The sequence below is a fragment of the Diadema antillarum genome, unplaced genomic scaffold (assembly GCF_040938485.1).
Source record: "Diadema antillarum isolate AM-2024a unplaced genomic scaffold, OU_Dant_1.0 scf00000078, whole genome shotgun sequence".
NCBI lineage: Eukaryota > Metazoa > Echinodermata > Echinoidea > Diadematoida > Diadematidae > Diadema > Diadema antillarum.
Genome location: NW_027270967.1, coordinates 715,122 through 726,864, shown reverse-complemented (window position 1 = coordinate 726,864; position 11,743 = coordinate 715,122). Strand labels below are relative to the sequence as shown.

Genomic DNA, 11,743 nt, shown 5'->3' with positions numbered 1-11,743 from the left:
ATGAACGTTGTGGGCAGAGCTGCTTGTGAAAACAGCAAGAAAAAGATATTTACTGGATGACAGAGAATGGGAGGAGGATGAGGATGAGGAGGAGGGGCGGGAAGGAGGATAAACTGGCAAAGTGCCATGATGCCTATATTGGAACAATATTTTGCAGTTTGGGAAATCATATTTACGCATTATTTTACTTTGCTGTGTGTAGCTATACTGTACAATATTCCACAATAAGTCTGGGATTCAAGTGTATATTATTCATCCGCCGCATATTACTTCTGATCCCCCTTGTCACTCCTACTCGACCTGTCACTGCCTGAGTCAAAAAAGTTATTTCAAGTCGAGCGGGACAATCCGGCGTGCTGTCAATGCCCCCGAATTGCACCCTATAATCCCGTTCCGGTTAGGCCCGTCCGATTACGGGTAAAGTATGTACACGGTTCGCGACCGGGGTTCTGCACAATTCACCTGTTCGCACATCTACTTATGTGCATTGTGGTTCGTATCTTTTCACGAGAAATTCATGCTGATCGTACCACTGGGATCTTACTGACTTGACAGGTAGGCTTCCAACCTTAGCATGCGTGTATGCCTGGCTGTTAACAGGCCTCTATTATTCGTCTCTGTGGCCGTTGTCATTGCTTGCAGATAGTCCCGTCAATCAAGCCGTAAAATGCCTACAGCTCTCCCAGCAGCTCACTCACTTCGTGGTATATGTGCCCACTTACGCTCTGTTCTGTGCAGTATACTGAGATAGTACTTCCTGTATACACGGTGTGCACTTCGTTGCCCACATTCCTTCATAATCATTGTGTACACTACTCGGCTGTTGCACGCCCGTCTGGATGGTGTATACCGCTATCGTGTCACATCATCATACCGATTCTCCGTTGTATATCATAATGTAAACTGAATAAGAGGTTTATATACATGCGAGCTGACAGCGAACATAGTTCCATTCTCCATATTTTACTGATATAATGGCCGGAATTCGGCATTTTGCGAGGATGGAGAGGAGAGATATTTTTAGTCATGAATGAGAATACATGCGCATTATACACTGCTGGCATGCACCGCCTGGTGGTGTACGTCGATATAATATACCCCTATATCCATGTACTACCCCCATCATCGTTATTTCCCCTTTCAGTTTCCCTTACCCAAGACACAACTCCAAACATCTGAAATATTGCTGACGAAATGTGTTCCCCTAGTCTGAATAAAAGAAATATTTTGTGCATTTTTGTTTCTTGAGTAGGCATGGTAGGGTACGTTGTACTGAAGAACTGATATGTTGTAGATATAATTATGAGCATGGATCTGTAGTTCATTATAGACGAATCGTGGTTTTGTTTGCTGTGTTGTTGATAATGATGCCCACCCAGTCAAGTCTCTAGTCGAAGTCGAGAGCGTGTATTTACTGCATGCTCCTTTCGTACGCCCCGACACTGGTTTGGTATCCGTAAACGTAAGGTGTCACACAATAAAGTGCAAAAAAAAACAAAACAAAAAAAACACACACACACACACACACACACGTTACAAAAAGGCACGACGGGAGGTATCCACCAGCGTATTATCAGATGATTATGATTCCTTAGCTTTGACGGGTGCAGCTTGCAGGTGTACATACCATGATGGGGACCACTGACCAGGTACAGGTGGTGGTTACGTTTTCGCATTTAAAATGTAATTTTGGACCTTGTACACAGCTCCATGCATGAACCATATGGAGACATACCTCCTCATAACGGGTGTAAATTTGCGGGTATAAAATTGTATTCTTCTTTAGATAGCGATGCATTGAGTCATCATCATCGGGCTACGCGCGCGCGCAAGTATGTAATGATTACAAAGAGAAATCTCTTCGGTGCATGCAAACTCGTCTTTACGAAATACATTGTACAGAGAATAACAAGTGATGAAATTGGTGCAAACAGGGAGGTGAGACTATTAAATGAGTGAGTGCATGAGACACGACACAGCACCAAAGCGCGATGCCGCGTGCGTGCGTGCTGTGCTAGTATGCTGCGTACAAAAAGCGTACGTAGTTTTGTAGTCGTCGCGCGCGCGAGTCATGATTCACACATCACGCACAGCCTCACACCATATCATTTTCCACACTAGCACTAATCATCATCATACACAACCACACGATCCACGTACGACGCCGTACATGTACCATGTACATGTGACCATCATATCGACCGAGTAAACTGTCGTCGTTGCCTTGGGTAGCCAGTGACTCGTTCATTTTGATACTACTGCTGCGGAGAACTGGGAAATTCGAGAAATTGAAATAGGATCTAGTTCGCGTACATATATTCTGAAGACGGTAAAAATGTTGAAATCGGGGATTTGATCGTGGAATTGCGAAGATCTAGCTTTTTCGGGCCGGCGCCATCCAGGCTAGGCAGAGCTAGCTTACTTTGACACGTCCAGCAAATCGTCGCTTCCTTTCCCGGGATTGTACTCGAAGCGTTGCCCTGGTGCCCCGGTAGATCAGCTACTCGCCGCTTGCCGCTTTCTGTTGTAGAACCCTAACGTTAGTCGTGACTCTCCGTCTTGTAACAAGGCTTTTCATTTTCGAACAAGTGACCCCTACAGTCAGCAGACAGTTTAATCCATAGAATTTCTCTTTTTAATGCCAAAGCTTAATTTCATCATGGATTTCTTGCAGAAGTTCGGTCGGAAAATAAAGGGGTCTTCGGACGCAGACAGTCGATCGGGTCAGTCGGGGAGACATATGGGCGAGGGCCAGTCCACGCATCAGGGAATATCCAAAATGTCGTACACTCCAAAGAGGCATTCACTCAACACGGACTATGAGATCTCCAAGAAGGTTCTGGGACTTGGTATAAATGGAAAAGTGCTAGAATGCTATGACAAGAAAACTGGCGAAAAGTTTGCTCTGAAGGTAAGGAACCAGATACAATTCTATCTGTTTTTTAGTGAATTAGATAGTCTATGTCTTGAATATGAAAAGATGACACTAACTAACTTGTGTAAGTGAATTGTAAGAAGAGACCTGTGTGTGGTGACAGTCTTTTATAAGTTTACCGTTTTATCTCTTGAATTCTAATAGATATAATTACCTGATGATCGCATCCCAAGCAGTGCGTGAAACTCGGAGTAGCAATAAAGCACCGATGAACCTTAATTTTAGGCTTGGTGTTAGTCATCTTCAATCTTGTATAGAGTCTAGACGGTTTATCTTGTAGAACAATTCCGGACACAAATTTCGTAATAGAAATTTCAATATCTTTCACATCTAATTCATGCACCAGAATCACTCAGAATAGTACCCATACCCGTGATTCACAGTACACATTCATACCAAGCAGATGACTAAGAGAAAAACAGCAAATGAGGCACAAATTCCTTATTGTGTGGTAGAGCTAGAAGGTCTGAAAATGAACGTCTCGAACAATACACGATAAAATATTGTGATAGATTGACATCATCCTCTAAATCTGAGGTGAAATGTGAATTTCATAGCATTTCTATGTTTTTGTGTCACATTTGTGTGTGTGTGTGTGTGTGTGTGTGTGTATGATTTCAGCCAACACAACGCTCTGTATCGATTAACTACTTATATCATGTAAGTCTACTAAGTCCTTAACCCCGGGGCGCTCCTTGTACACAGTTATACCCAGCTGTAGCGTTGGGGCTGGTCGCAGTTACTAAGTCCTGTGCGTATAAAATGTCATGATTATGCAGAGATGTACATGTAGTAGTACGTGTGCGGAATTGTCTGGTAACCATACATAAAGTTGTCCACATTGTACACTGTACAATATGCCCATGTGTTTTGACTTACTGGAGAAATCCAGGGACAGTTAAATGTTCAGTTCAATTCAATTCAAGTTTTATAAACAAACATCTCAGCAGTGATTAAGTGAATCTGAAATTGTGATGTTTTTGGAATTTTCACAAATTTGACAAAATACACTGTAGATACTTCTTCTACTTCTACTTCAGTACTTGACAGGATCCATCACTCTGAATGTAGCGTCGAGGGGACCAGTGAGTGTCCCGTGCAGTGCAGTGTAGATAGATGAATATTAATTATGCAAATGAGTGAACTAATGATGTCATCACCTCTCAACTTAGTTACCATTTCATACATTCCAGTTTATACACAAAAACCAAATTCTTAAAATTTCAAATTTTTCTGTACTACACATGTAACTCCATGTTTATGAAGTACAAAGTTGAATTTAATACACTGTAGGCCTATACAGCGTGTGTTCGCAAAGTAATCATGTTCTCCTCAGAGTGGTGATCACTCTGAAATTAACTACACTTTGTACATAATTGGACCTACTACATGTGCTCATTGACCACTTTTGGATTAAACACCTTGTACAGTCTCTGAAATTATTCCTCGTTTTCACCTTAATTTCATTTCACTCAAGGCAGAAAATACCGCAGATTCATATCCTGGGCTCAGATCATTGACTCGTACATGTACAGTACCATGGGCACAGAATTCTCAGAGACAAACACAAACTTGTGACATTTTTCACTGTGCACCGGTACAAGCCTATCATTTTAATCGACCACCCGTTCTCCCATTGTTAGAGCGCGTAAATCTAGTGAATGGCAAAGACGTCATAACGATAATTATATGTGGTTAGGATTTTCTTCAATTCTTTCATCCTGTTTCCTCAGGTTATTTACTTGTATCCCCCTACTTTCTCTTGATTTGTACAGTATTCATGTTTGAATGTTCCATTGCATTGCACCTGTCCCATGCGTACTTTGATTTTATACGCAACAAAGCTATTGTGCCAGGGTGGTCAATCTAAAGATAGGTGGTCAATGAGTAGTAGACCTACTATACAATTGTAGTATGTGCATTGTAGCAGATCAGATCTAGAATCTGTTTTTTTTTTAAAAGTCCATTTGTGAATGTATACAGTATGCAGGCCACACGTAAACACTTTGTATGCTTTTTTTAAAAGGTTTTAAAAGTTGCTTTGGTGCATCATGTACAAGGTACATTACAAATGTATGCACATTTGTACTGGCTATTGGCTTTGTTACTTGAATGCACTGTTTTTTTTTTGGTGAAACTTATGTCTACACTGTTCATGTACAATGTACATTTATGTGTACATGCATGCAAAGTGTCATATTTCTGATATGATGGAGTTGAAAAACTTTGATCAAGAAAGGTAGGGAATAATTTTCCCGATGTCCCATAGCCAGCAGTTTGCTGAGTACTTTGATATGACTGCTGTACAAAATTTCATTTGTGTAGCAATTTTGATTACATTTGAGTTGTACAGTGTATGACATTTTGTTCAAAAAACAATGTTGTCCATTGGCTAAAATTACTATTCATATTTTTTTTTTTCGTCTGAAAGGGGTCGACCTTGTACAAGTATACTGGCATTAACTGTACCAAATACATAAAGTTGTGAATGTAAGATTAAGGTAAGCTCATCAAGTTATATTAAACTATTCATAAAATACAACCAATGCAGTTTCATGATGAAAGTGACATTTTAATACAGTAGTGTAATCCACTATTAAATATGCAGATGAATCACTCAAGTGAACATGAACTGGATTTTTTACTTTACAGTATGTAGGAAAGGATTATTAATCAAACTAAAATATGCTCACTCATTATCCTGCAATGTGCCTTTAGTCATGAATATTCACACAACAAGAATAAAATGTGCAACTGTGTCTTGGTGGTTGTGTAGCTACTGTATAGTATAAGTTCACTTAGCACGACCCTGCAGTAATTCAGTAATACAACTGTACATGTAGCCATCTGGATAAATATGCAGTGTATATATATTCTTGTGTGATGGGGTAAATTGTACTAGTATGAAAAGAGCTACAGGGTACAATGTAAGTGCCATTATATGTGTCGCATGACCTGATTGGTTTACGGGAAAGCAAAATACAAATGAGCTGACAAAGATGGACTTTAGCCTGAGAAACCGCCATGTGTTGTAAGCAGGCCCCAATTCCAGTTCTCAAGTTATCATTTGTTCGTTCCCCGTCCTCTGACCCGACTGGTGCAATATCCTGTTTGCCGAGAAACATTGAATATGCAGGGTAGCTCTTTGCAGGCTATCATCTGATAGTGCTAATAGTAATATGTATGTAGTCTGCCTGTCAAGACCTTTCAAGTCCTGTCAAAAATGGAATTACCATCTCTTAAATAATGGTTTTATGTTTTAACTTTGACAGTCACATTTTACTTGTGCTTAAAATTGCATTTTAGATTGTAAATGATGAGATGGTACTGATCACCATTCCTGTAGTTTTTCAGTTGTTCCCCTTCTCTCAGTGTATATCCGTTAATGGTACTGCATTTATGAAATTAGACAGTTGATTAAATTGACTTACAGCCATGATGAACATCCACCATCCTGTTTGTACATTTTTGTGGCCATCAGCTGCCTCACCATTTGAATACGACACCATTTGTGTATTGTTCGAGATGCATGTACAACGCATACTGACACATATTTGTACTGTACATCTTGTATCGCCAGGGTTGATTTGGAGCGTGTTGTAGAGCTCGACTTGAGCTTGACTGGAGCTTTGACGAGGTTTTCACGTGAACTAGCATAAAGCCATGCAAATTCAAGTGAAGAAATCACAATTACAGTTATAGTAGGTTTTTAGTACTACTACAAATAATAGTTTTAATGCAATACATTGTACAAGTATCAACATGCGCCACAGTGGTGAATACAGGAGTTACACGTGTACAATTGTACAGTCTATAGACTGTGATATTCATGTGATGTGTGCATTGCAACACCCATCCACTGACCCTAAAGGGCTTTGAACAAAGGTCATTTATTTCTCATGGTTTACACAGATTGATCAATCTAGTCATTTGTTTCAGTTTAAACAAGACTTATCTGAGCTCATCTATCCTTGTCTGATAAACAGAATGCAAACTGCTGTTCCTTAATAGAATACATACACTGCAATGTACACTGTAGTAGTGTACATGTACAGTGTATGCTTGATGATTGTTTGTGTCACTTGCCATCTCAGTCCAGGAAACCCGCTCATGAGGACCGCTCCCGTGTACGAGGACTGCCCCGCCTCATGAGGACCGCCCCCACGCCTCATGAGACCCGGGGGGAACGCCTCATGAGGCCCCCTATTCACTTCTTATTCATCTCACATCTGACGTATAAATTGTCGCAACTTTGCACGGTGATTTTTTGTTACACACACATGTCCACTATCCATGATGAAAAGAAGAAAAAATCCTGTCTGTTTTTTTTTCCAAAAATCGAGTTTTAATCAACCGATGCAGAGCGCCCATCAGAACACGGGCGCCAGCGTGTTCGCACAATGCAAGACTGCCGCACCTAGCGGCCTGATCCGTTAAGTCGGATTTTTTTTTTTGGGGGGGGGGGGGTGAGAGGGATGAAAATTGATAGGTTGAAGGTACTAATGTATCCCTCTTGATGTTGTGTCAAACAAGTGATTCATACCACAGTGCCGGTATTCATTAAGATCCTGGTAAATGGTCATGAGTGTATGTCACACTCTCTGCAAATGAAAAAACAAAAGGAAAACCAAACCAAAAAACAAAAGTAGGGAATCCCCCAGAAGTTACTCAGTGGCTATTTATCAGAGTTCATAGACCTCAATGTGTGTGTGTGTGTTTGTGTGTGTGTGCGAGGAAATGTACAGCTTACTTTGTGCAAAGCTGTACCTGTTGTACAATGTACTGTAAAACGAGGAATGTTAGCGTGCATTTTAATTTCACAAATTTCACAAGAGCCAAGATTTTTGAAATTAAAATGCATGCAAAAGTTCTTGTCTGGACACTCTATGCATTGAATGTTAGAGGCAACTAGCGAAAATTTCATGCTGCGAAAATATTGTGTTTTACAGTATATCATGTGATTGAGTATCCCACAAAACTCTTTTTTTTAAAGCTTTTATTCCTGATTTGTATACTGTTACACATCAGCTTGGCTACACAACAATTGTAGGTATTCTGTGTAATGCAACCACTTGGAGCAAGCTTTCTATGGTAGCATCTTGAAAGAAAGAAGGCATAAAAACTCTGCAGACAAAGTAGAGTCAGGGGGAAATTCCCCAAATCCTTGTTTTTTTCTTATTCATCTCTGTCATTACCAGCAACAGTGATAATGATGGATTATACTTATAGTGAGCAATTGTTGACCGGGAGTTAGTTTACAGTTAACTTGATTTACTGTTAATGCGCGTTCACTCAGGTTGGAGTGTTGTCTACGATCTTGTAGACCTATGCGTATCTGATCACTCCAAAGCTTTCAATTGGACGTCAGATTTGTCAAAATTTTGAACACGACAAAATTTTCTCTCTTGTTTGCAACCAATCTTGGCCATTTTTGTCTGTTTCCAATGATTGCATGGGATAGGCAGAGAAGCTTGATGACACTTCAAATCCGATTCAAATCATGCATTCTCATTATCCATGTCATCTTGTTGCTCTGGTGTATGCATGGCAGTGGACACACATTGGTTCCACACAATACTGTGCCCAAGATACTGTGTTGGGTACTTGTGTACCATTGTAGCTGATCAAATGTTTTGATCTGTCAATGCATAAATTTACTTTTGAGACTTGCGACTGAACTTGCCATTTTCTTTGAAAGGCCTCTGTCATAGAATAGAAGCAAAGAAGCTCACATAGATCACAATGTTCCAAGTGTTAACATCAGCAGTCCATGTCATATCATCCTACAACTGCACATCACTTTTTCAAGGTAACTGAAGATACAGCTGCACTGGGTACTGCTTTAAACTCCATGTACTGTTCACAGAGTAAAAGTCAACATTCTTTATATCAGTTGATAGATTCTCTTGCACATGCATGTCAACTTTTGAAATGTTTGGTAAACTGGTACTGTATCTATTTCATAATGCAAGACAAGTTTTTTGCAAAAAACGATAATGATGATGATGTACAAAAATTTTGTAGGTAATGATGATGGTAATAAAAGATGTAAAGAAAAGTGTGTCTGTTTACTTTGTGCTAAACTATATCTTTTTTAAAAATGTCATTTTAAGGAATAATATGACCCCTGAGAAGATATATTGTGTGAGGTTGCTTTGATACTGGAGAAAGATGTCGGTGAAAATTGCAGGGGAACAGTATTAAATGTGAACCAACTTTTATTGGGAGGGGATCAAACATACTGTGTACTTTGTATGTTGTCCCAGGAATGTGCACAGGGAAATTTAAAGCATTACTGTGAGGAGGAAATGTCCTCCAGATGGTGGTGGGGCAGGAAACCCTGGGGTCAGCTGCACCTCCTGGTGTTCTTTCATCTGTCGAGAGGAGGACTGATGACAGTAGACTAGCATTTTGATGGCATTCCTCCCAGGAGGTTGCTAGGGTAACATTGCAGGATAGCATCTTTAATATTGGCATGGCACTTTGGGGGTTTGGATTGGATAGGTTGGGGAGATGGAAGGATGGTATGATGATTATATACTTGAGTATATTGCTGTGGTCTGCAATTTTGTATATTACGTTGTACTATAAAGTATATATTGCTTCCCCTCGTAGCCCATCCAGAACGTACTGTACATGGATGTATGGTTGTACACATGTAGACACACACACACATGCACACAATGTATGGTACAGCTGTACATGTATGTGTATGATACCATACTCGTGCACACTTCCAGCAAAGATGGATAGTAAGGTCACAAGCTTTGCTGATACCCACAGTACATTTCCATTACAGAGTTGAAGTTCAAAATGCAATCATGATCTGCTTCTATTCCAGACGAATGAAATTTATGTTATTGTCTGCGTCTGGATACTTTATTTAATACAAGTGTATAAATCATACAGCCTCATATCATGAAAAAGTGAGTGTTTATTGGCGATGTACAAATGAAACTGAGATTAATCAAATTTTTGATGAATATTCACTCAAAATGTTTGTGGCATAAAAAAGAGGATCATCAAATTCAATGTACCAGACTGTACCTGGTATTAGCTGATGGCCTTCATACAGACCCTGATCAAAGATAAACTTCCCACCATTAGGGTACAGGTTAGCTTGGGGTTGCATGCCATGCATGGGGATGTCTGTTACTGATTGATATTTTTACAAGGCTTGAAGTGGAAGATGACGGGAATTACCTGACTGCAAGATGGACCAGTGGTATGCACCCATGTATAATTTGATTAAAGCCGTCGGATGGGCGCAACATCTCTCCCTGAACTGGGCAAATGTCACAGGGTTTGCCCAGGCTGGAAAGACTGATCTACTGTAGCTACAAGCCTGTAGGCAGTACGTAATGTGCACTACACTGTATGTAGTATAGTACATGTACCGGTATGCACAGTTCTTCTACTTGTTTAAAAAATGGCATCATTGTGCGATTTCAGTATCCGTATGTCTCTCATGAAACACTGTGCATTGCTCATTGCACAATTCCTACAACTTACAAGTGTATAATGTAGACAGTGATTTTCTAGCATTGCAACTACTGTACCTCCTGCTGCTCAACATTGTGTCCATTTTAATGCACACACCAAAAAGAAAGAAAGAAAAAAAAAAATGTTCCTGCCTCTTACACTTCCCTTTGGAAGCGAGGAGGTCAAAACTGATATGATTCATACATGCTCCAGGCAAGCTACTCGATCTAATTTAAGTGTGCATCGCCGAATGCCCCTCAGATACAAGCTTGGAAATCATTGTCCATTTTGGGTTGTCTTGCCGCGGCAGCGATGCACTGCTTGGATTCCTGGCAAAGCAAATGCCAACCCTGAGCCTAACTTCTCTCTCTTTTTTTTTTTTTGTTTTTGTCAGATGTCACTGACTTTATTAAAAGGCAATACGTAATATGTGTACACTGTATGTCACCAGTCAAGCATTGGACTCATGCTGAACAAAGAAGAGTTTGTAGTATACATGTATAGTGTATGACATTCACAGTCTTCCAGTCTTGGTAGACTGTGCATTTACTGTAAAAGTGAACATTTTTTTGCGATGTGGAAATTTTGAGCATTTCATACCACCAGAAACCAGTGCAAGAATAAAAGCACATGAAATGAATTTCTGCTTGCCATATTTTTTGATTAATTGATGTCATGATTCTGCCAAATTAAAAACTTTTCAGGAACGGTTTGGTCTGTTCTACAGTATATGCCTATTCATACTAAGAGTATGTCATTCCCTGTTCAGTGGCTCCATGATCATGTGATTCTGAGATAAAACACAGGATACCACACATACAAAACCCCAAACAATTACACAATTGCCTGCTATGTATAACTATAATTGTACTCCCATGCTGCACTAGCAATGTCATCAATTTTTTTTGGGGTTAATTACAACTGTTTAAAGGACAAGTTCACCTTCATAGACATGTGGGTTGAGTGAATGCAGCAATATTAGTAGAACACAACAATGAGAGTTTGAGGAAAATCGGACAATCCGTTCAAAAGTTATGAATTTTTGAAGTTTCTGCTAAGTCACGGCTGGATGAGAAGACTACTATAGCTTATGATGTCATATGAGTACAGCCATATAAAGAAAGTATAAAGAAAATTCAAGATATTCTCACTTTTCTCACATAATAAAAGAACACTTGACTTCTGTCTTTCAGAAGTCAGGGGGAATAATATTACCCCTAACATAAGTCAGTAACAAGTCGAAGAAATGTGCACTTTATTCAAAAAGTCGAGTTTTGTGAAATTCTCTTTTTATTTTCCTTATATTGTTGTACGCATGTGACATCA

At 39.8% G+C, this 11,743-nt stretch overlaps 1 protein-coding gene across 1 annotated transcript in view; it reads left to right on the top strand.

Moving 5' to 3' along the window:
- Nucleotides 1-2,356: 2,356 nt before the first annotated feature.
- The window catches only part of LOC139717597 (MAP kinase-activated protein kinase 2-like), a 50,269-nt gene continuing 40,882 nt past the window's right edge, over nt 2,357-11,743 (top strand). The window contains exon 1 of the mRNA XM_071629107.1: nt 2,357-2,911. Coding sequence (XP_071485208.1) covers nt 2,639-2,911 — 273 coding nt within the window. The 5' untranslated portion in view covers nt 2,357-2,638. The remainder of the gene's footprint in view (nt 2,912-11,743) is intronic.